Source organism: Platichthys flesus, chromosome 20 (genome assembly GCF_949316205.1).
Source record: "Platichthys flesus chromosome 20, fPlaFle2.1, whole genome shotgun sequence".
Lineage (NCBI taxonomy): Eukaryota > Metazoa > Chordata > Actinopteri > Pleuronectiformes > Pleuronectidae > Platichthys > Platichthys flesus.
This window is the reverse complement of record NC_084964.1, coordinates 16418032-16442490: the sequence shown is the minus strand read 5'-3', so window position 1 is coordinate 16442490 and position 24459 is coordinate 16418032. Positions and strand designations below refer to the sequence as shown.

The following is a 24459-nucleotide window of genomic DNA, read 5'->3' as shown; positions in this document are numbered from 1 at the left end:
GTTGTAGACTGATCACCAATAATAGCAAAATGACAAAAACTGTTATTGCTATTTTACAATATCTTAGTTGCTTTTTAAAGACATAGATACAGAGCATTATTTTGTAAAACAATTGAATCAAAAGGGATGAGCTTTGATTCAAAAATTAACATCAAGATATAAATGTTTTCTTTTCATTTTGAGTGTGTAGGTTGAGTGAAGGTTGTGGTTTTAAACTCTTATTTATCTTAATTATGAGAAAAATATGACAAGCACTTAATAAACAACAAAACATTATATAAATCTGAGGTGGATCAATTATGTGTTAGACCATCGCTGTGCTTTCATAATGTAAAAGCAATAAATTATATTGTTATATTGTTATTTAAGAAAATTATATTGCTGTAACTATTGATATTGTTTTGTCTCCCAGCCTTAAGATACTATCCATACCATGGTTTTTAAATTATATAACATCATATAATATGTATTGTAACCTTTACATAGCAAATGTCTGGTAACAAATAAATCCAATGTGTTTCAAAAGCTAAAGATACAGACTGGAAATCTTTTGCGACATCATTTCTTATGTCGTCTTTAATAAATAAACTTTATTATAATTTTAAACCTAATATTGCTGCGTATTACTATCTTGAAATATCTCTTTCTGTCCTCTCGTTTTGTAACGTCTCAGATCTCACTCAAGCAAATAACCAAGTAATGTTTTAATACTACCAATTATTTTAATAGAGAAGTAACTCTTAATAAGATAAGTTTGTTTTATCATGATTTATTTAAACAATAAGAAAAATCCATATGACCATGTGATAGGCCTGATGTTAATGTCTACGTGCGGCTGCAGATTTGGCAGTATTTCACTATCGCGGCACAATGAATGCAGTTCGACAGCAGACGTATGTGATCTTATAAAAGCTTTATCAAAGTTTTAATTGATCTCTCCTGAGCTTGTAAATGAGGATCAGTGGACACAAGTCCTTAGTGTGAACATGACATTTAATCCGATAATCTCAGTTGTCTGGTTGCACGTTTCAGTGTAAAAAAAAAAAGACAAACACACTTGACTGACAATTGTCCTCAATACCGATGAGCAATTTATGGCTAAAATTGAATTCCATCATCTATTTATCATCCACTATCTCTCCATTATCTGGGCTTTTTGCTCGACTCTCTCGGCCTCCCCTCCTCCTCTTGCTGGCATTAAGTTCAAACTTGACACTGATGTTGACTCACTTTGTCACCCCTCGGTGGCTCTCCCTCTCTCTCTCTCTCTCTCTCTCTCTCTCTCTCTCTCTCTCTCTCTCTCTCTCTCTCTCTCTCTCTCCAGCCTCCATCGCTTGGAGGACAAGAGTGCCCGCAGACGCATTTCTCTTCAGAGCACCCCCCCTCCTCCTCTCTCTCCCTCTTTCACTCTCTCTCACCCTGTCTAACTCTCTCCATCTCTTTGCTTTACACACACACAGTATTGTCAACAAAGCTGGAGAACAAGGGAGCAGGGGAATAAAGGTCCACGGAAGAGGAGAGTTACACACAGGACCCCCTGCATCATTTCATCTGGACACCTGGTAAGTTTGCAGAAATTGTGTGTTCAGAGGGGTTTTGTGGGTTTTCGCTCTGAGCTGTAACTTCTTTAATCCTGACTTCCCTGGAGGCTTTGGGATCCACTATGCCACCCACTCTATCATGTATATTTCTGTAATTTAATGAAAAGCAGATGAGTAAATTGTTGTTCAGGGGCTGCATCATCCAAATGAATGAAGTTTGACCTTTGACATTTTGTGCCTAGAGTAGCTAAGATTCGACTCAGTATCGACACATCGTCGTTTTCATTTCTGATTCTGCCTTAAGCTAATTTCAATAAAAAATGTGAATATTAGATAAGCCGTTTTAACGTCAGAATTATAGACACGTTATCAATGTTTATGGATGTACTGCTGCTCTTAGACAGGAAGTTAAACATGGGCTTGGTTGAAAGCTTTTACCCGATTTTTGTGCAAAAAAAAAACGACTGTGTGCGTTTGGATGCGTGAACGTGTGTGTTCATGATGCCAGTTTGTGACTTCATATAAATGCACTGTCTTTTCATGCATACGTGTGTATGTGTGAGTGCAGACTCCGGCTTCCCAGCAAAAATAGGGCTAAAAGCAAGTAGCATGATCAAAGTGGGTTCTAATGTACCTTTGCTCCCCACAGTATACCAGCCTAACAATGTATAACACATACACGGTACGACAGCGCACACATAACTAACTCCATTTCTGTCTGTCATCATGAGGCTAATTCACCACAATGCCGACCATGTGTGAACTCATGCGATATGAACCCCTCCTTCTCCATCTTCTTTTCCCTCCGTCACTCACCACCCCCCCTCTATCCACCCTCTTTTCACAGAGAAGGAGCGTGAGGGCTGAAGGAGGGAGTGAGGAGCCAAAGGTGACAGTAAACAGGAGAGACACGCACAGGACAGCGCAGGACGTCTCGGCTTCTTTTCATGCTGTTTTGGACACTCGTAGCATGTATGAGAAGTTAACCATGCTGAACCTGCAGAGCGGCTCCAACTGGAGCGGGCCCAACAACTGGTACCATGACCCCACTGGAGTTCAGACACAACACAGCACAGGTGAGGGGAAATTTCCACATATGAGTGTTCACACATCCTCACAGAGAAATCAGAAGTAGCCTCTGCACTGTGTCACCAACTTGTTGTCAGCTCACAGTGTTAATCTGCCAATCTGTGACGCGCCATCGGAGGGATTTTTTCCTGGCAATCACACGTCTCTTTTGTCACCTTCCTCTCTGCCAGTGTCTGAGGGCTGTCTGCTGGACACCGAGGGGAGCATGGGGGGAGAGGCCGGGGGTGGAGGAGCGGGCCGAGGGGGAGGAGTACCCGTGGAGCGGGACGAGGGCGAGGAGTCTCAGCTGAGGCTGCAGCTCAAGAGGAAGCTGCAGAGGAACAGGACCAGCTTCACACAGGAGCAGATCGAGGCTCTGGAGAAAGGTCAGGCCAATGCACGCACGCACAGCACTCTCTTCTGCTCTCCAGCCAATGACCCTCCAGAGAGCGGCATGACGCAGCTCGTCCTGACAACACTGTTGTCATTGGACTGTAGCCTTTACTCCTTGTTTAGAGCTTTTTGGTGAATGACAGGAGGCATAAATATGAGAATTCTCAAAGAATCCAGATCTTAATCACGTTTTCTAACTGCTTGGATATTTTAGGACACTTTTGTTTAATCAAACCCTGCGAGGGATCTGGGCTCACTTCCAGATGCATATTTTTCAGAATCCAAACTCTCATGGCCTCTGGCAGCGAGTGCAGCCGAGAGTTGTGATAATGCATCTACGTGGTTACATTATGCAGCGAGATCTGAACCCTCGCACGCTGACATCCACTGAGAGCGATCAGGAAGCCACCCTTGACTGGATATGGCTGCAGCGGGCCCCTGAGCTAAATAAGGACGCAATGTCCGCTGTGCAGCCGAGTGGAAATGTATCAGTGTGGTCACTCCGTGCAAATGACATTAATGAGGTACCCTGACCTCAGTGCATGGCCAAGGCACAATAACAATCATGTGTTGACACAGACGCCAATTATAACCAAGCCAATTAGAACAATTTGTTAGACAGACTTAATTCATCGGGCTGTTGTCTTTGTGCAATATGGATTTATTAAGCTTGTGTTACCAGTGTCACTCGCAACAGAGGTTCTGCGTTCGTATCATATTCTCAGCAATATAAAAAAACATAATTACATTTCCAGCTGCCGTTTTTCATGCAATCACATCTGTTTTAAACAAATCATTAAGTGATTTATAGTTTCTCTGTCGACATGTCATTGACACGTTAAACAAATGCTAAGCATCATGAGTGCCGACAGTTCAATCTGTAAAAGACGTCTCTGTGACTGGACGAGTTCTTCCGAGTGACTCAGACTGTCAGTTAGAAGGAGAGGCCAGCTCTTGTTTCGACTTGTCAACAACAAAAATGTCAGCAGTTTGTCAACTATGAATTAGCTGCCACGATGAGAATTGATACTCTGCTACAGAAAGTCTCTCATACATGAATGTTAAAGCAACTATAGCACGAGGATTTAACTCTCAGTAAGACTCTGTCTGTTATATACTGTGCAATTAGTCGACTGGGGATTTGTTCCACACACAAAATGCAATTCAAGATACTTTTTAATTCAATACGACAAAAGACGACAAGATTAGAACCCTCTCAGGATTTTTCTTCAGTTTAGCTTTAGTCCCTCTCCTTGGAAACGAAGTGCTTAAGCAGCTTCTCAACTTGAATCCTTTCATTTGAACTTTCCGCATGTTCCATAATGGTAAATAATTTATACAAAGTGCAACAGATAAATATTTCAAATATGGTTGTAAGGATACATCTCAGCTTTGTCGGTTTGTATACTCCACTGAAAGATAATTAGTCATGCTGATATTAAGCAGTAATTCCCCAATAGTTCGGGAAATATCAGCACAGGTGATGAGATTAAAGATAATAAATAAGCCATTAGAATTAAAATTTTCAATGTTTCATATTAATATAAAAATGCACAGATGAATCCAAAACCTAATAACACCGGGCAGGATGTGTGATGTGGCGAGCCGCTCTCCAGTCGTCCTGTCAACCCCGATTAAGACTCACACTGTGTGTTTGACGTTAGTTCATATCTTCCACAGAGTTTGAAAGGACACATTACCCAGATGTCTTTGCGAGGGAGAGATTGGCGAACAAGATCGATTTGCCAGAGGCCAGGATACAGGTGGGGAGCATCTCATTCAACCTGTGACAACACACCATCAATCATCTGCTTTCAAAAAGATCTATTCCTGCATGAGAAAAAAAAAAACAGGCCTGACGGGAGTCTTTGATTGACAGGTGTGGTTCTCCAATCGAAGAGCCAAGTGGAGGAGGGAGGAGAAGCTGCGCAACCAAAGGAGGTCAGGGGGCGTGACTTCCTGTTCGCAGAGTCAAGCTCCTCTGACCACTTCCTTCAACACATCTGTCTATCATCATCAGCAGCATGGCAGCAGCTCAGGTAAACAGCTGCTCCCTGCACCTTTAACCGTTAATCTTAATTACACTGACACTACATGTGGTGTCTTCAGATTTATATATCTGGTCACGGACGTGTGTATACTTATTTTATAGTTTATCAGCAAGAACCTCAGATCTCTCCTGCTTGATATTTGCAGCCAGGCAAACTCTCAGAGGTTCTTCATTAGAGATCATCTATATTACAGCATCTCCACAGCGAGATGTTCCCACCACATCCGTGTAAAGGCACAAATATGTGCTTGTGTAAGTGTATGAGTGTGTGTAAGTGTGTGTGCGCGCTCACCATCTCACTCTGTGTGTGTGTTCCTCCCCAGGGTCCATGTTGAGTCAGGCTGAGTCGTCCCTGCCCAGCTACAGCTCCCTGTCAGTTTTCTCATCTGGAGTCCAGGTTAGACTTTCATCCTTCATCAGCACCTTCCAAACTTTTAACAACACACGATGTCACCGCTCAGCAGGAGCGAGTCACAAGCTGCTCTACGTCACGGCTCCAGAATGTACAATAATGAAAATTAATAATAGATTTACTGCAGACATTAATGCTACTACTTGAAATATAAACTAATATTGATAATAGCAATCTTGACAAAATATATAATTTATTGTTCTTCTATCGTAATCTTATCTTTGCTGTTGTCAGATTTCTAATAATATTAATATAGTCACAGGAACTAAAAATAATTAAAATTGCAAAATCACAAAGATGCATAACTTATCTTACTTATAAAAGAAACCATCATTTAATTAATAGACATTTTGTAAAAGGGTTCTTCTAAACTCCAGAATGTCACACCTTGTTTAGGCCCATGAAGCAAATACTGATTTGTTAATATGCGCTATACCGATAAAATATGATTTTGATTAACGATTAAAAACTGCAATTAAAAATGACTTGATATCAACGGAGGAAGAAAAGCCAGAATAAGATTCACGTTAATCAATGAAATAATGTTTCCACATGAGACAATGAATGTGGACGCTCCTGTTGTCCGTTACTCTGATCACTAACAGTACTCTAGCACCCCCGTGTGGTGTAAGTGAGACCATATTGTCACTGGCTTTTACAGCACATTGTGTAACATACCATAATTAACAACATTTCAAGATTCCTACTTGATTTAATGATTTCTTGTGAATGTTAATCTAATCCGAATCTTTCCTCCGCTCCTGTGTTCACTTTCAGTCTATTTCTCCCCAGTCGGCCTCGTCCTACTCCTGCATGTTGCCTCCATCCCCCTCCACCCCGCGCAGCTTTGACTCATCGGCGTACTCCTCCCCTCATCTGCAGACTCCGTCCTCAGCCAACTCCAACACTGGTGAGTGTTTCTGTGGCAGATGTGGGTTTTGTCTGATGGGCCAGACACACTTCATTGTATGTTTCTATCTATCAGTGCTTACGTGGTAAATATGAAACTGGATGACTAACTGTGTTTCTTCTCCTCCGCCCTCTGTCTCTCAGGGCTCATATCGCCTGGTGTCTCAGTGCCGGTCCAGGTCCCAGGAAGTGAGCAGCAGAGCATGAGTCAGAACCTGGGTCAGTACTGGGCCAGATTACAATGAGCGACAGACACTCACTTCCAACAGGCGTAGGAGAAGAAGAAGAAGAAGAAGGAGAAAAGGGGCATGTTAAAAAAAAATAGGAATACAAAATTATGGTGGACACACAAGGGAGCACAGGTCTGAGCTTGTGAGGGGTCTGGACGAGTCGCAGACCCCCAAATGCATTAAATGTTTACAAATTCAGCCGAGAGCAGCTTTGGTTGCACTTGACAGGACTCTGGTATTTGCTTAGTATTATCAGGTGGCACTTTTTGGGGGGATTAGTGTGTTAATCATGGTGGAAGTGTATATTTTTAGGATTAGCTCTATTTGAGAAATAGATTTGAACCCTTCAGAAGTCAAAATAATTTGGCTTTTACAAACTATAACGACAAAAACAAGAAGGGCGGATACCTGCTTGAACTACGAGGAATGGATAACCACCATGAGGAGTCAGTGTTCTTACCATAGAGGGGGCAGGAGACTAATTCAAGGTTTGAATTCTGGTATGTTTCAACCTGATTCCTATGTTTTTAAATGTGGGTGTGTAAATTAATGGTACTTATATAAACTTTTGAAATGAGCACAGTAGATCATCTCTAACGGCAGCTAAGACACCGCGTCTTTACTGAAACATTACACACGTCTCACCCTGTTGATCAAGGGGGGGGGGGGGGGGGGGGGATTTTCTGTCACAATGCTTCATCAACTTCATCAGAATAAGATTCAGCCCTCATAGTTTCTCTCACTTCCTCCTCCGTCTTCCTGCAACAACCCACATCTCAGCAGTCCTGACAGAATAAAAAGGACCTTTAGTTAGAATTTGCTGGACTGTGGCAGTTGACCCATAGGATCACATGATAGCTACTGCCTCCGTGTCAGGGCTGCTAGTGGAGACCATCCAGGTTGAAAAATACCAGAAGTCCCCGGCAAGAGATACTTCCACAAAGTTAATTTTATAAAAGTAAATTTAAAAAGAAACTATGAGTAGAACTGTAGCCTTGAGCGTTGAGATGATCAACATGTGACCAATAAGTATGGACCTATAATAGATAAGGAAGGGATGAGTGGTACTAAGTAAATGCCAGCAGATGTATGTATCATGAGGTGTAACCACAGTTTCTTGTTACTTGAGCAGCTCGATGATATTGTGATAACTTTGCTTGTCCCCCCCCCCCGAGCATAAGCTAGTGTGAAGCTGCTGGGAAGATTTTAGACTTGCATAAGGCAATCACTTTTACTAAAACGTATTAAAAAAAAATTACCATAAAAAAAAAAACTTCCTGCCTATCCTGCCAGCAAAGTTACACTGAGACTGAAACTGCATATTTTTGTACAGACGTCTGTGTATGAGGAAGATTAACCGGACTATCGTCAGATGTTATCAGAGGGAAGAATGTAGCATGTTGTGGACTCGAATCATCCTCCAAGCACAAGTTTCATCTGTCGTGATAAAATAATAGGGACGCACCATATCACTGTTGGATTCAGATGTCGTCTAAAACATAGAAATACTACAGATCATGTACAGGTTTAACAGATTATTACCAAAAACTCCTCTTGTGTTTTTTCTTCTGTCAGAAATATGAGGATGTTTAGTTTCTTTTTTTAATTAGAGACAGTTTTTGGGGCGTTGTACTTATCATGAAGCGTCCTCAGTATTAGCACTAATGAAACATATCCATGAGCCAGTGACAATCAAGCATCGTGAGAGACTGACAATCAAAGCTGTAGGTAGAGGAGATCCAAATGTAAAAAGTAATAACGACAAACTGTGAAATCATTGCCTCACTGTCCATTGAATAGCAATGACTCTATCAACTGTGCATGACCAAAAACAAGCCGCTGTAGACAATCAGCTACTCGCAGAAAGGAATCAAGTATTGTACAAAAAACTGTGACCGTCGTTTGCAGGGTTCTCTGCTCACTTTCCAATATTGTTTTTCGTTGATGCATCTCGGTTTTGATCTCGTATGAAACGTCTTTAAACTCTTATTTATTTGTGTTCTCACTCGTTCACATAAGTCCTTCCGTGTTGTTTCTGTTGTTGTCGCGTGTCGTGTTAGCACTGTATAGCTACCAAGAGTCAACCCTTTTGTGAAGGCCTTGGATCCCTTTAACGAAAAATAAAGCTGTGCGTAATGAAAATAAACCCGTAAAGGTCTTTGTTTGTGTCGTCATGTCATGCTTTACTCCCCGTCCATGTGGTTCAAGGGGAAGAAAGTTCAAATCACATCAACTTAAACTGAATTTTTTAAGTTTGGTCTAATTAAAGCTGCTTCAATCAACAATTCGACATCAAGAATCGATTGATTTGGTTGGATACGTAATTTAAAGAGAAACACAAGCAGAAGGTTTTTTGCTGACTTCAAGAGGTTGAAGTTATGCTTTAAGGCAGAGGTGTGGAAAGATCTTTGAGGGATTAAAGTGCTGCAGACTCACAGTTTCAACTCAAAGATTTTCTGACTGGTGTTACGCTTCTAGACAGAGTGACTCCAAGAAGAAATATCAAATATGTCTGATCATTTCCATCTGGATGAAAAAACAATTTCCTTACAAACATAATTTCTTCCTTGGAAATAAGCATTTCAAAAATATCCATAAACTTTAGACCTCTTTTTAGTTCCATAGATTAGTTTTAACCTCCTATATTCAGAATCAGAATATGTAGATTCTAATTCTATACTAATTCTAGTTTATACACAATAGATACATTATAATATTTAAAAACTAAAGCATAGTTTTGTTGATGTAGCCTCAAAGTCACAAGATTATGAAAGGTCCTTGTGTAATTTGAGTTCATGCACAATCACTGCAGAAAGACCAGTAACATCCTGATGACACAATAATTATTATAGATAATACAAACAGGTATTATGTGATATCTGCAGGTACATGGAAATAATACGAGGCGTGCCTTTAGTGTCTTATTGTATTTTCTGTCAGGTACCTGTAAGAATGCCTCTGTGTGTGTGTGTGTGAGTGTGTGTGTGTGTGTGAGGCAACATGCAGTGTGAAGGTTACTGTAATAACACATGGGAGACAGTGTGTTAAAGCAGTCCCAGTTTGAGTCATTGTGATTAGGGCGCTGAGAAAAGGCACTTTGCAGAAATGGTCCTGGATGACTTCAGCCTGTTGTTGAAGGATGGATGACTGCACGCTGCTCTTTCGCTGACTTTCAATGGACTCTCAGCTGGTGCCTCGGACTGTAAGTCAACACAAATACACACACATGCACACACAAACACACACACAAAGGATTAAGGATTTATCCGAGACACTGATAACGTGAGGTAGCTTTTTATGTGAATGGCTGTTCCACTGATTTACACAGTAGATTTACTGTGATTTACACAGCTCCTTGGGCTGTACAGTATTCAGACTGTGAAAAGAGTTGTGAATAGGGCCTCAACGAGCAGTGGACACTAAACGCTACTTTAAAAGCAAAGAATTATGGGTAAAGCCAGCATCTTTGGAGATTTTTCACACAAAGGACCTAAAGTTTTAGCTCCTGTCTTTTTGTGAGTCCTACAAGAGCCTGATAGAGTATGAAATATAACCAAGATTATAAATCAATCTAGATGTGGTTCCATTTGTTTAGTTTTTAACAAAATTGAAGAGGTGAGCTCTGTTTACCTTTCAGAGGTTGGGTCACCTTAACTGCTTTCTCCTGGTCAGTGCCTTGATGTCACGTTTCAAAACCTGCCTCCTTCGCCCTCTTGCCCCGTCACTGGCCTCATATGTATGGGAAGCACACGAGCTGGCAACCTTGCTCAATCATAATACAGGTGGATTAGGAAATAAAAGAAGATTTTAACCAAATTTTAACTCTGTGCCCTGATGGTGTTGAAGGTGAGCAGGCGGGCCCGGCGCTGTAATCCATGCTTTTGTTGTCGTCCAAACACAGACATTAAATGTGATAAGATGCTGGTTGGATAGTGACACAGTGCGACTGGTTCTCTGCACATACCAAGTCGCTGTATTGACTATCAATATTATGGGTGAGACCTGAGTGCATCAACCTGTCGGAAGTATGTGTGTGTGTGTTCGTGAGAGAGTTTGAGTGTGCATGTGCATTTCTGTGTGTGTGCAATACATGCAATAGTCCCACCCATCATCAGGCAGCATACATCCACACACTTGCAGCTGCAAAGAGGTGGTGTGTATAAAGTCACACTTTTCGGCCATTCTGGGGTCAGTTGTCATCAGTGTCAGCTTTGGCAATTACCTGCAGGAGGTAAGTGTCATTCTTATTTTGCTTATGTAAAAAATGCAAAAATAGCATAAATATATGAAAATATTAAAAGTAGGAATACGCACTACGCACTATTATTGATATTGACTTATGGTCAGATCTGCATGTAGGATAGCGAAGACAAGATGTAGTCTTCAATCTCAGTCTTTTTTTATAAAAAATATATATCAAAACTAAGACTAAATATTGCAGTTTAATAATAATTAACAATGTTGGACAACTTAGGAGGAAATTTAAACTTTATTTCAGTGTATAGTAATACATCTATGGAGGCTCTCAGCCATCTACATCAGGAGGTAACGCACAAGTCACGAGAAGCGAATGAGCCTGAGCCGCAAAACAAGTCTTCTCTGCAGGTCCAGGTCCAACGTGTAGGTGTGTTTTATTTTATAATGAATACAAAATATTATTTGATATTATTTTATTGTAATGATGCAACTTCAGGGGAGTTAAAAGCAGGTCTGACTTGTGTGTGAGTGATCGCAGCAGACAGAAAAACACACAGAAATTTTGCAAGATGTAAGAAGCAGAATTTAGAAGGAATTTTGTGTTTGCAAAATTAAATAATTATGTTCCCTCATGCATATTAATCAAAACAAGACAATACTCTCAGTTACATACACACTTTAAACATCTATCAATATTTAGTTTTATTCAGCATGTGTGTGTGTGTGTGTTAGAGGCATAAATACTTACAAAACAACAGACATGCACTTTACAGAAAGACAGATTTGCAGACACGTGCACATGCACTTACTCATACATACATAACAATAATCTACCTTTAAAAACATGCACATTTGTACAGGATCCATATATGCACACACACAAACACACTTGTATGCAGTGTAGACAGTGTCTATCAGTCTGATCTGAATCTTCCACCCCTTCGCTCAGCTGTGTTTTGGAAATAAATCTCTGTGTTGTGACTGACGATGTCAACATGTCGGTCCAATCTGAGATAAAATGGACACTCTGAGGATAACTTACATAAGACTGCACACATGCACCAACCACAACCTGAACCCATGTAAAAAACAATATTCACTCATTCATTCGGTCTCTCTGCAGCACACAGGAAAGATATTATCACTGTTACTGGTAAAACTGAGTAGTTTGTAACTGGGTCCATTGTGTTTGTTCTCCAGCTGCGTGGAACATTAACACCAACCTTGGTGCAGAGTTTCAGGTGAGGGGAAGATACACACATACACACACAAACACACACACACACACACACACACGCACACGCACACGCACACACACACACACACACACACACACGCACATATTCCCTACTCCAGGCACACGACGTGTGTTGACAGTCCAAACATGCCCGGGACAAACCATCATCCGTTTCCTCACCGGATATCGCAGTGGCTCAGATCCTTGAGCCTGCTGGCTGTTGAGCCAGGACAACCACCATGTTTACCTCATAGACGTTCAGTGTCACCTGGACCTCACCTCTACACGTTCGCCTCATCCACATCCACTTTGATGCTGCCAATAGATGACTGGAGGGATAGTGGCTCCTGTGGTGGAAAATAACACCCAAAATATCATCAGTGTTTGTGTATCGTAGTGAAGCACGAACGTGTTGTTCAATCCGGTCGTTCCTGCACAGAGGATTTCTCTGTAGAACGAGTCTCTTTGTTGAAGTTTGACCCTCAGACCCTCAAAGTTCCCGATGTGGTTCAGTGAATTCTGTTTAAAATCAATTCGCTTTTTTAAAACTTACATTTACCAGAAACCTTTTTTCTATTCAAACAGGCTCATTATTATTATTGTTTTTAGTAGTAGTAGCAATAATATAATTAATAGATAATACCAGTAGATGATCAGCTCAGCATTACAACTATCAATACATCTGAATATTGATAGAAGTCGGAAGGATGTCACATTTATTATGACTTTAAAGTTATGTTTGCAGTTTTTCAAGACTGTTGGAAAAAAATAATTTATTTCAATTTAGGTTCAATTTACTAAATTAGTTAACCCTAACCCTAACTATTTGTATTTAGGATTTCCACGTTTCCTCAGACTAAAAGTAAAAAATTATAAAAATATTTAAATACCTGTTCCCACATTTCACTCACGGTGACAAACCACCTCACTACGGCAAGTTTAGAGAGTTCATTAAATGCTTTCCCTTATTTTCAGTGCTGTATTTAATGTTACAACCTTCATTGTCCACAATTGCATAACTGTTTACTAAACAGAGGTGCTAATCTTTGTTGCTGCACACGTTTGTGATGTCCACTCTCATGTTTCCCATCCAGTTCAAGCGCAAACATGTACAGATGCATCAGAGAACTAGTGAAAAAGTTAATTCTTTCACTGTTGTAGTTAGTTAGTTTAACAGTTTCCTTTTTGAACCTCCACACCAGTAAGAGAGTGAGGCGGTGCTCACAAGCTCTTCACCCATCCCAGAATAAAATGTGAGAGTCGGAAATGGGTGAATTCTGTGACCTTTAAGCTGTTCTGGTGTGAGGTGAAACTTGAATTCACCCTCTTCGACCTCTCTGTTTCGCTGTGCCCCCCCTGTGAAGCCAAAGGAGCCAATGACGGACCAGAAGCAGGAGACCTACTGGCAGGAAACGGGCCGATGGGCGGGCTACGAGGAGACCTTCGACCCTCAGTCTGGGGCGTGGGCGTCCCCGCACATCTCCTACCTCACCTTCAAGAGCCTCATCCAGCTGAGACGCACCATGACCACGGGTCAGTGAAGGAACTCGGTCAACACTCGTGGTTCTTTTTTCACAATTTAATTTTTATCATTACCAGTTGCATCACTGGTGCATCAATAATAGCATCAGATTTTCATGTCAGTGCTCTCTTGCCTGTGACATCCTTCTCTGACTGTATGACACCAAGGGAATCGAACCCTTAAAATGCCATCCTAAGCCTCTCACCCTTCTACAACACTTTCCTTCATCAAGGCGTGACGATCTTCGACTGCGAAGAGCGGACCCTGGCCACCATCGCCGAGAAGATGCTGAACGAAATGGTTAAAAAGAAGGAGATCAGGCCGGGCGACCGGGAGGGCGTGCTGAAGGCTCTGCTCCAAAACCGCAGGTATCCTCCAGGAGACATCACCCGACAGTGACTCAAAACACAAATGACCTACATTTAGGCTTTTAGCTGATGCTGTTTTCTGAAGCTGAGAGGGGGGGACGTGTCAGTAACTCGCCCGGAGAAAGTCGAACGGAGCATGTAGCTATTGTGGAGGTCCAACTTGTAATTATGGTCTGTAACCACCAAACCAGCCTGACTGTCAGTGCTGCACTGAGCTCCAACTTAGCACCAGCTTACTGTGTCCAACAAGAATACATGTCGTCACTGCATAGGATAAAGGCATTTTGTAAAACACACTATGTGAAAGGCAAACGCACAAAGGAGACTCTATAAATCATAACTGTTCATTTGTTCCTTTCTTAGACTGCAGGCTATTTTTTCAAATAGGTGAAACAGGTTTGAAGAACAAGTCTCATGTCAGTCAGCGAAAGATGTAGATTCACCAGCTGCTGATTTGTTATATCATCACCTTCATTGTGGTCAGCCATTCAGTCTTCAGCCTGACATAAAACTCAGCCAATGACTCATGTGGATTTCTCCCCTCAGCCAATCAGACGACCCAGAAAGCCAGGCGCTGACTGATAGGTTGGACCTGCAGAGGTTCTCAGTCATGGAGAGGGTGAGTTCCCTCATGTGATCAAGTTGCTGATATCTTCATCTAGAATCATGACAATGATGAGATGATGGTAAATAGTTTCTCCTGCCATTTTGGGGTTTAGGGTCATTTTCAAGAAGGAGCTCCACTTTAAAAATGTTCTTTTAAAAATGTAAGAATTGGAAAGTCTGGTGTTTGCTCATTCGATCTGTTCACACTGTGTTTCTGCAGAAGGATGAATCTGAACGTGATGAGGTCTCTTTGGTGCTAGTAGGTGAGCCACCGTTTCCATATTTCATTAAAGATATATAGCGAGTGTGTGTTTTTGTAAGCCGATTTCAACCTATGTATTTTTGTTTGTCTAACTCTCTTTGAACCAGGAGCCTTGGACTTTCTGGAGAAGCCCACAGTCACGTTTGTGCGTCTGAAGGAGGCGCTGGAGCTCGACTCGGCCTTGGAGGCCCGGGGGCCAGTACGCTTCATCTTTGTTCTGGTCGGCCCAAACAAGACGGACATGGACTACCACGAGACGGGCCGTGCCATGGCCGCACTGATGGCTGACAAGGTGAGTGAGCGGATCTTTTTGTGTTAATGTTAACTAAACACACACAATAATATAAATGTTGACTTTTAATGGGGCTTGAAACCTGCTGCACTCTTCTCTCCACCTCAGGTGTTCAATCAAGCGGCGTTGAAGGCAAAGAGCGCCCGGGAGCTGACGAATACCGTGGCTGACTTCATGGACTGCAGCATCGTCATCCCCCCCACCGAGATCCAGAACGAAGCCATGCTCAGCTCCATCATCAGCTTTCAGAAGAAGCTGCTTCAGGGCCGGCTCCAGGCCTTCAAGCCCATTCTCCCTCTGGACTCCAAACCTCGCAGGGGTGCTTCCCACAAGAACACAAAACTACCATTTCTGACCTGGAAAACATATAAACAATTATTTGATGGAATAGTTTTTATATAAATGTCCATTATTGCAATTAGATTGTAATTGTTTCCCCACAGTTTCCATCGCTAGCGGGTCTTCGCGCTCAGAAGACCCCCTGTCCCGTACGGGTCGCCCATTTGGAGGGATGATTCGGGACATAAAGAGACGCTACCGGTACTACAAGAGTGACATCACAGATGCTCTCAACTCCCAGGTCCTTGCTGCCATCATTTTCATCTATTTTGCTGCCCTGTCTCCAGCCATCACCTTTGGAGGGCTACTGGGTGTGTGTGTCTGTGTGTGTGTGCTTATATTTGTATTCAAAATGCATGGTTGTTGTGGATCCATATAATTACTCTTTGCCGTCATCTGTCCCACTTCAGCTGATAAGGTGGACAATATGATGGGCGTTCCGGAGCTCCTCATCTCCACCAGCATCCAGGGGATCATCTTCTGCTTTGTTGCTGCTCAGCCCGTCCTGGTCATCGGGTTCTCTGGTCCTCTGTTAGTGTTTGAGGAGGCCTTCTACGCTGTACGTCATAACACTGTGACTAACTCATTAAAATGTGCAAACTATGGCAAATGTCATAGTGGTCAATCATCAACTCATCCCCACATTGCTTCATTCAGTTCTGCAAGTCCCAGGACATTGAGTACATCGTGGGGCGAGTGTGGGTCGGAGTGTGGCTGGTCATCATCGTGGTGATCATTGTGGCCTTTGAGGGCAGCTTCCTGGTGCGATACATCTCACGCTTCACCCAGGAAATCTTCTCCATCCTCATCTCCCTCATCTTCATCTATGAAACTTTTGCCAAGCTGGCGAGGGTAAACCATCCACGTCCATTTCACATGTTTCATCTGTCCAAATTAAATCACAGGGGACTCAGCTTCTAATCCTTCTTCATCTTTTCTCTCCCGACTTCTCTACAGATCTATAAGGCACATCCGCTCATTCTGAATTACGATCATCTGAATTCAACTCTGGAAAACCCCTGGCACCCAAAGGTGGAAGAGACCGTCATCTTTGACAATGCTACCGGCAATACGACTGTCCTCATCCAAACCATTAAGCCGCCTTACCCCAACACAGCTCTGCTCTCCATGTGCCTCATGTTAGGATGTTTCTTTATTGCTTTTTTCCTGCGGCAGTTTAAAAACGGGACATTTCTTCCCGGAAATGTGAGTTTGATATGATTGTGAATTTAAATTTAATTTTAATCTAATCTAATGTTGTTGTTGTCGTTGTTTTTCTGCCACTTATGACGAGACGTTTTTCTTTATTTTAATGTTCCTCATCTGTGGTCTCCAGGTGAGACGTTTGATTGGCGACTTTGGAGTCCCTATCGCCATTTTCCTCATGATTGTCGTGGACTACAACATCGACGATACCTACACTCAGGTTGGGCCTCGCTCTTCCACTTCATGGTCTGAATTCACGCACAATATTAATATGTGGCTTTTTCTGCACAGAAACTAGTGGTTCCCAAAGGTCTGATGGTGTCTAATCCGGCCAAAAGAGGCTGGCTCATCAACCCCTTCGGAGAGCACCAGCCCTTCCCTGTGTGGGTGATGTTTGCGTGCTGCGTCCCGGCCTTGCTCGTCTTCATCCTCATCTTTCTGGAGTCTCAGATCACCACGTGAGTGATTCAAATCTCAATCGCACCGAATACATGCTCAGAAAATGTGACTTTTCCTGCCTCTCACCACAAGCTTGACTCAAATGAGACATCTGTCAACAGTTTGATTGTGAGTAAACCTGAGAGGAAGATGGTCAAGGGCTCCGGGTTCCACTTTGACTTGCTGGTTCTAGTTGGCATGGGAGGGCTCGGTGCGATATTCGGCGTACCGTGGCTCAGCGCCGCCACGGTGCGGTCCGTCACGCACGCCAATGCCCTCACTGTCATGAGCAAAGGACCAAAGCCTGTGATAGAGAAAGCGATGGAGCAGAGGATCAGTGGCATTGTGGTGGCTTTGCTGGTCGGTAGGTGCATTTTAATCCTTCAAAGTAAACTACAGCTGCTTGTTTAGATTTGAGTCTGAGAATATCAGAATGTCATCCCTCATTAAAAGTTAATAGATTATCCTTTATCTACATGTTTCTTTTTATTAAGGTTTGTCTATTCTGATGGAGCCGATCCTGAAGATGATCCCCATGTCGGCCTTGTTTGGGATCTTCCTCTACATGGGAGTCACGTCGCTGAATGGCATCCAGCTGTGGGATCGTATCCTGCTTCTGCTCATCCCGAAGAAATACCACCCGGATGAGCCCTACGCCACCAGAGTAAGAGTCCTGTAACAACATTGTGATTATGGTCCTAACAGTAAAAAGGATTATCATCAAGAGATCTCACCCAAGCCGTTAGAATTTATCCTCTGGGGAACATGAATGCTCTAAAACAGTCTCGTGCAGCTCCATGTCTGCTGCCTTGTTCGTGTAGCTAATGTTTTTTTTATCTTGGACACAGGTGAGCACCGGGCGAATGCACTTGTTCACAGCCATCCAGCTAGTGTGCCTCGCACTGCTCTGGATCGTGAAGTCCAGTCCAGTTTCCCTCGCACTTCCTTTCATACTCATCCTCACCATCCCTCTACGCATGTTTATGACTGGGCGTCTCTTCACCGAAGTGGAAATGAAATGTGTAAGTTGTGTCTCTGCATTCTAAAAACTTAACTGATGAGCCTGAATGTTTATGTGGAATATGTGTTTGTAGTAATGTATCTTCTCCCTGTATCCCAACGCCCTGATTCTTCTGTGCTTCTTGTGTTTCAGCTGGACGCTGATGACGCCAAGGTGACGTTCGAGGAGGAGCCGGGACAGGACGTATACTGTGAATCTCAAATGCCACTGTAGACGTCTTCCATGTCTGCTACCAGAAATCTTTTATTTTAACAAAAATATATTTATTTTATTTATAGTTCAGATGATATAGTGTCCACAATCTATGAGCAAAGACATGTTTTTTTAATTGAAAAATGTAGCTATAATTACCCAGGTAGTGTCAGTATGGAAGACGAGTTGTCAGACCTTCCTGAGAAGTTTTCAACAGTCAGGTGAAATATTTGCATCGCATGTGGTTTGGTCTTTAAGAGCCTTATACAACACTGAAGCTTGAAATATTTGTATGACATTGAAATATCTTTACAAAAAATGGATACATTTTACATGAAGGATTGGGGCAAGGCATTCATACATGAAATAAAATTAATGTAAGTCATGTCAGCACAAAGATTGGTGGAACATGTTGCAATATTAAAGCCAAAATCGTGTGTTTTCTCAGGCAATAGCACATTGAATGTAATGTTTTTGTTGCATTCACTTGTTTGATGTGGATTAAGTCCAAACTCTGAATGCAATACAAGCTAAACATGAAAGTATTTCTATTCCATTAATAAATTGAATTTTTTGTGTGTTGATGAAAATGTACATGTTGCTATTTTCTTGCCATCTCTCTATAAATGAAAAAATAAAAATATAAACTACCTCCAAAAAGACCCATCTTTGTGGATTATAGATTAATTTATTAATTTTCATTTGTTCACAAAACACTTCATTTATGTTTCCTATATTTGTAATTTTTCAGTATCAAGATGAGGCCATGCCATTTATTGTACACACTCCGGCTCAGTAGGTGGCGCCTCTCATCTAAATGTTTCATTTGCCAACAATAACCACGACGAAGAAAAAGAAGCTTGAGCTCATTGGCTGTTAGCTGCTTTTCTCCCGGTGACGCAACCCCTTTCCTCCTCTCTGATTGGTAGCTCTCACAGCAGGGACCCTCCTACCAGAAATGTAACCAACTTTTAAAATAAAACAAAAACACGCTCGAAGCACCTTCACGGTGGTTCTATGCAAAAGACGTGAATGATTCCACGTTTGTTTTTCTTGCCAGAGATCGTAACGGTAACAAGGGAGTTTAGTGAACGTCTTGATTCCCTTCAGGTCGTAGTTTTCTCGTCGGTGACTGAACTTAGCTAGTTAGGCTGGCTAACTCTGTTGCTCTGCACCAGAAACACGTGTTATTGGGAAAATGAATGCAGAAACATCTGGTTGGTATAATTAAATAAACCTGTACACATCTTCACAACATCACAACATCACAACCACCACGCGACTGAGTCAACAGTGACTCTGGACTTGGATTCATTCATGTTCGTCTCCATTCGTGTGTCTCTGCTGACTTCAGGTTGGACCATGGAGAACGTCCAGAGGCTGTTTGTAAAAATGAAAAGCGGGATCCCCAGGACCTACGCTACGTGCTCCTACGTGAAGGGACTGAAGCACGTAGACTGGAACAAGGTGGCCTTCGCTCCTTTCTCTGCGGAAGACTGTGAGCGAAAGTGGAGACTGCTTATGAAGAAGGTGACTCAGGGTTTATATCAACATGTCAGTCAAGAGCTGCTCTGGAGCTTTCTATCATGTTACATAATAAACTCAAACCCATTTTCTAGTTAACAATAGCTTTTCTTTGAGGATTGGATTCATTTGTTTTCAATCAACACAAACATTATCGTGAACTTTATACTTGAGTCTCTGGGTTCAGCCTCATTTCTTTGTGTCATGATTTCACAAGAAGATGGAGACACACCTTTGGGATTCTCCAGCACGTTCAAATTATTACATCACATTGTTTCTCCAAATATTCTACTTTACCAGATCCGAACTGGGCTCAATTTGACATGGAGCATTACAATTAGAGATGTTCTATACCCTTTTTCACTTTCTGATTCTGATGCCTGGCCTTTGCCGAACCCAGGCACCAATCATATAGATGTTTTACTTCTGGGACTTTCCAGCATGAAATATTGCCAACTTGCTGACACTTTAGCTAGCTCTGGCTAAAGCTACACTACCAGAAACGCTAAAACAGTATTGGTCAGTGATAGAGAGGCAACACGCGTTATACGTTATAACTTCAATAGAGTGTAATAATCTATCTGCTGTCTCTCAGATGCGCAAACAGCGGTCCCTCATAGAGCTCATTGTTGAAGCTGAAGACGTCCTGTCAGACCCTGTCCTGAACAGTAAGGTGAGAACAGCATGATGGAGCTCTTTAAAAGGATATAAAATGGCTCTGTGCAAGGTTATATTTTCATTAATAAGACAATGACACTGATAGATGTGAAGGAGTAAGATGTTGCTATTGCAGCCATGAAAAAGAAAAGACAAATTAACAGTGACTGTTTCTGCTGCAGATCCATCCAGACTACCCAACTAGACCCCCCACTTCATTTGTCTTGTTTTATGAGGAGAACTGGGTCAAAATTAAAGAACAGCATCCAGAGCTGAGTCACGCTGAGGTAGTGGCGGCAACGAGCAAGGCGTACATAGAGCTCCCAGATAGCAAAAAGGTACTTTGAGTGGCGGGCCACTGCGGAAACCTTCACATTCAGTGTTGCTTTAACCATTTAACAAGAAGTACTGACCTTTATGCAAATCACAGGCTCTATATTTGAGGAAATACCAGCTTGCTCACCACAAATACAGGGAAAAGACAAAGGAGTTCAGGTAGGAAATGAACACACTAACAATACAGTGTTACAATACACTATGTGATTTGAACTGGAAGGCTCCCACTGTAAATTCACTGTTTTGCTAATTCTTTGTCTTTCAGGGAAACGCATCTCAAGCTTTCAGATATTGTGGACACGAGTAAGCAGGTGACTGTAGATGTAAGTGATCCAAGTCACATGAGGCAGTTCTCTTTGTGAACTGCAGTGAGCTGTTTGTATTGTTTCTGCTTCAACTTCTTACAAGTTTCTAATTCTCACTTGTGTTAAACTTATGTGTGACTTGTCAACAGGGTGAAGATGCAGAAGGTCTGCCGCCCAGGCCTCCTATGTAAGCAACACAGTTAGTTAGTTAATTTCTTTTTTTAAATTCACTAATTCACATTTAACGCACCAAATCGCGCACACTCCTAATTATCATTCCCACTAAACATGCCTGATTTTTTTCTTCATCAAAATCCACAATAATAAGTTGTGTGTGTCATCACAGCACTGTCGATACATGTGTTGTACCCAAATGCCTCAATTGAACACAATACAGGCCACTCCCATTCAGTTTAAATAGGCCGGTCAGGTTTGAAGCGCACCCTCTTCATACCCCACCTGACAAAGAGAGAAAGAGAGGATGCATCACAATTTGTGCCTGGTCGAGGACAAACACAATGGATTTAATTTAGTCTTGCTTTCTTTGGACTTTATTATACTTCTTAATCATCTTTTTGTTCCTTTTGTATTTTCCTGTGTATGTATCTTTAGAAATGGCTATAAGATATTCTGCAAAGAGCAACTGGAGTCCATGGCTGGGGTCTCTAATAGAGACTATATGAAAGTGTGGTCCCAACGTTGGCGGGACTTGACTAAGAGTCAGAAGAAAGAGTACTCTGAACACTGCGCCGAGGTATGAACACACACACACACACACACACACACACACACACACGCAGAGTTTCATAAAGGTGGAAAACAAACTAGTGTGCCACAATTTTCTGATATCAAGATCATCATGGTTGATGTGAGTATTCTGTTCAATCTTAATGCAGTACTTGGTTGATTTCTTTCAGATGAAGAAAACCTATACAATCAAGCTGCATAAATATATAAAGGTGAGTAATTTATAAATTTTAAGAGGCAGCTTCCAACGGACTCTGATGGACTTTTTGTAATGTTGCTGTTTACCTTTCTCAGAACTTGGATGAGGAGGAACAGAATAAGATCCTAACCGAAAATGCCAGGTACATATCTAAAGAGGTGAGAGGTTATTTTGTTGTAATGACGATTAAGCCTTTTTCACTTTGCCTCATATTAACATCAGTTTAGACTCAGTGTTGATGGTGTGTGTGCTCTTCACTTGTGGAAACTACATTGGATCAATCTTCTCTTCTAAGGCTGTTATGAAAAGTGGCGAGTCCAAGGGGACATCTCGGTGAGCAACGTCAGACAACGGTTACGTCACTAGATTCATCACGACTTGCAACAAAATGAATTCTTCAGTTGTCTGTTCTCAGCGGGCTTTACAAGAAGAAACGCCCAAAAGAGAAAGCACCGGGAGACATTATAGGATATTCAAAGGACCTGCAGAAGTGGTTTAAGGTATACAGAATCCATTTTCCATATTATATATCCAAATATTTATAATTTTACATCTCAGCACGTTTGTTGTTTATTTTTCTTTAAATTGTGTCAAATTTTACATTCTGCAGTCATTGACTGCAGCCGAGCAAGAGGAATATCAGGCATCGAACCCAACTGTATGTATTTTAGTAGCTATTTCTTTTACTGTAATAATTTTTCAGTGACCATTTCTTTCAAATTCACAATAAACTTTACATGTACCTGTCTTTGCAGAAATGTCGATACGTCAATGTCAAAAGATCGTCCGTAAGTTGCCTTGTTAATACATCTTGCTTGAAGTTGCTCTTCTAAACTGAAGTAAATGTATTTCACTTAGTAAAGTCATAAATTACCATGTGAGTTATATAATAAATAATTCATAGAATAAAGACATATTGTATATGCTGCACTCAGGATTGAAAAGCTCTCTTCTCAGTCTACATGTATTCTCTCACAGGATTCAGAAGATGAAGACATTGAGGACAGCAGCAGTGATGAAGAAGAGGTCTATCTAGACTGCGATGAGGTTTGAAAACTAAATCATAGTTATATGTTTTGTATTCAGTTTTGCATCTGTGCATCCAGATGGTATAAAATATCAACTCTTGATCCACAGTACATGGGGGAAGAAGAGGAGGGTGACGTCACGTTCGATATGTATTAGATGGTGAGATGGCCAGCAGAGATCTCGCAGACGCACATCAAGTCCAGAGCCGGATTCTGGATTTGATAATATCGACAAGGGCCTCAGTGACAGATTTTGACCTGCATAACTAAATTATGTAACTGTGGCTTACGTGGTGTGTATTCCCAAATAAATTAGTACATTTTATAAGAGAGCAAATCTGTTTATTTAATAATCTGCCAAAGCAATCATGTCAGTGTGTTGGGATTTCTCCAGGTCATGTGAGTGTGAATGGTTAATCGGCCCCTTTGATGGATTTGCAGCCTCTCCAGGCTGTATACCCCCCCCCCCCCTCGCCCAGTGTCAGTTGGGATCGGCTCCAGCAGCCCTACGACCTTTCAAGGACACACAGCATAGATAATGTATGGATGCTATAGAAATGCTGTTTACTAGTGGAAAACATTTGGACTCTAGAGGAGCCTGTAGTACATTTCCTCAGGGATCCCAGGATAATGGATCTAGCCCCTTCAAGGAACATAATACATCTGTGAACAAATGAATTCCACTTTGGAATTCATTTGTTCAATGATTGTATCATTAGTTAAGATGAGTTAAAATGAGATATAGAAAATATTCACCACGGAAAAAATTCTTGTTTATATTATCTGTGAATAATGGGATTATTGAAATGAAATATAGAATGTATGTATAAAAATGAAAAATATTTCATCATCAAACATTAGTTATTTAAGTGAAAAAGCCTTGCTCATTGTGCTGTCGGTCAACAAATGCAAAAAGATACATTTCCAATAAACATTTTTATTTTACTGGGCGTCTATTTTTTACTATGACCTTTGCAGTTAAAGTGGGACTCTGGCTATTATCATCATAACTGCTAAGTGGTGCTGCTATAGGTATAAACACCATCACATCTGTAAGTATCACTTATTACTTCTAGTATACCAACGAGATGGAGATGCTCGCTTTTAAATCTCTGAATGGAGCCGATCCCAAATACATAGCAAACACACATAAAACTGTTATTCACAAGTGCTTAACTAGCTATATTATAAGGTCATACCATTACATACATTTGTATCGTATGTATTATAGTAGTATGTTTCCCCTTTTGAAGTTATTTTTAGTTATTGATATTCTATTCTACTTTTTTTAGTCTTCTTTGACTTAAATTTGTTATACAAATTGTTTACTTTACATGTTGTTCAACTAACTGGTCACAAACCAGTGGCTTGCAGCGGCTC

The 24459-nt window shown here is 41.5% G+C and overlaps 3 protein-coding genes across 5 annotated transcripts; all 3 read left to right on the top strand.

Annotated features, from left to right (window-relative positions):
- Window positions 1–1369: 1369 nt before the first annotated feature.
- Window positions 1370–7246, top strand: pax10 (paired box 10). Of its 2 annotated transcripts, none has more exons than XM_062378830.1 (8): window positions 1370–1562; window positions 2389–2617; window positions 2801–2995; window positions 4683–4765; window positions 4882–5041; window positions 5376–5449; window positions 6257–6374; window positions 6518–7246. In XM_062378830.1, exons 2-8 carry the CDS (start codon window positions 2512–2514, stop codon window positions 6616–6618), a joined length of 837 nt encoding a protein of 278 aa, XP_062234814.1. In that variant the 5' UTR covers window positions 1370–1562; window positions 2389–2511; the 3' UTR covers window positions 6619–7246. The 2 variants fall into 2 exon arrangements, with proteins under 2 accessions (XP_062234814.1, XP_062234813.1); XM_062378829.1 differs by having other exon boundaries at window positions 6242–6374.
- Window positions 7247–10668: 3422 nt separating this feature from the next.
- slc4a1b (solute carrier family 4 member 1b (Diego blood group)) lies at window positions 10669–18919 on the top strand. Of its 2 annotated transcripts, none has more exons than XM_062379002.1 (18): window positions 10669–10834; window positions 12001–12041; window positions 13408–13570; window positions 13792–13927; window positions 14474–14546; window positions 14754–14796; window positions 14903–15087; window positions 15196–15406; window positions 15531–15737; window positions 15837–15985; window positions 16084–16278; window positions 16384–16632; window positions 16763–16852; window positions 16924–17090; window positions 17193–17434; window positions 17565–17734; window positions 17919–18092; window positions 18224–18919. In XM_062379002.1, the coding sequence occupies exons 3-18, from the start codon at window positions 13414–13416 to the stop codon at window positions 18302–18304; spliced, it is 2529 nt and encodes an 842-aa protein (XP_062234986.1). In that variant the 5' UTR covers window positions 10669–10834; window positions 12001–12041; window positions 13408–13413; the 3' UTR covers window positions 18305–18919. The 2 variants fall into 2 exon arrangements, with proteins under 2 accessions (XP_062234986.1, XP_062234985.1); XM_062379001.1 differs by having other exon boundaries at window positions 13402–13570.
- A 323-nt stretch (window positions 18920–19242) lies between these two features.
- Window positions 19243–23407, top strand: LOC133975709 (nucleolar transcription factor 1-like). The gene is made up of 16 exons (XM_062413674.1): window positions 19243–19500; window positions 19638–19813; window positions 20403–20480; window positions 20647–20802; window positions 20895–20959; window positions 21066–21123; window positions 21255–21292; window positions 21718–21859; window positions 22023–22064; window positions 22147–22209; window positions 22347–22384; window positions 22467–22551; window positions 22662–22709; window positions 22807–22839; window positions 23030–23098; window positions 23189–23407. Exons 1-16 carry the CDS (start codon window positions 19482–19484, stop codon window positions 23234–23236), a joined length of 1158 nt encoding a protein of 385 aa, XP_062269658.1. The 5' UTR covers window positions 19243–19481; the 3' UTR covers window positions 23237–23407.
- The last annotated feature ends 1052 nt before the right edge of the window (window positions 23408–24459 follow it).

What these genes read in the sequence shown, in the direction of transcription:
- pax10 (XM_062378829.1), top strand. Translation starts at nt 2,512, where the DNA reads ATGTATGAGAAGTTAACCATGCTGAACCTGCAGAGCGGCTCCAACTGG. An exon ending in GCAGCATGGCAGCAGCTCAG is followed by an intron (nt 5,042 to 5,375) that starts GTAAACAGCTGC and finishes GTTCCTCCCCAG; the next exon opens with GGTCCATGTTGAGTCAGGCT. An exon ending in CTCAGCCAACTCCAACACTG is followed by an intron (nt 6,375 to 6,517) that starts GTGAGTGTTTCT and finishes TCTGTCTCTCAG; the next exon opens with GGCTCATATCGCCTGGTGTC.
- slc4a1b (XM_062379002.1), top strand. Translation starts at nt 13,414, where the DNA reads ATGACGGACCAGAAGCAGGAGACCTACTGGCAGGAAACGGGCCGATGG. An exon ending in GGACTCCAAACCTCGCAGGG is followed by an intron (nt 15,407 to 15,530) that starts GTGCTTCCCACA and finishes GTTTCCCCACAG; the next exon opens with TTTCCATCGCTAGCGGGTCT. An exon ending in CTTTTGCCAAGCTGGCGAGG is followed by an intron (nt 16,279 to 16,383) that starts GTAAACCATCCA and finishes ACTTCTCTACAG; the next exon opens with ATCTATAAGGCACATCCGCT.
- LOC133975709 (XM_062413674.1), top strand. An exon ending in GAGTCCAAGGGGACATCTCG is followed by an intron (nt 22,385 to 22,466) that starts GTGAGCAACGTC and finishes GTCTGTTCTCAG; the next exon opens with CGGGCTTTACAAGAAGAAAC. An exon ending in ACCTGCAGAAGTGGTTTAAG is followed by an intron (nt 22,552 to 22,661) that starts GTATACAGAATC and finishes TACATTCTGCAG; the next exon opens with TCATTGACTGCAGCCGAGCA.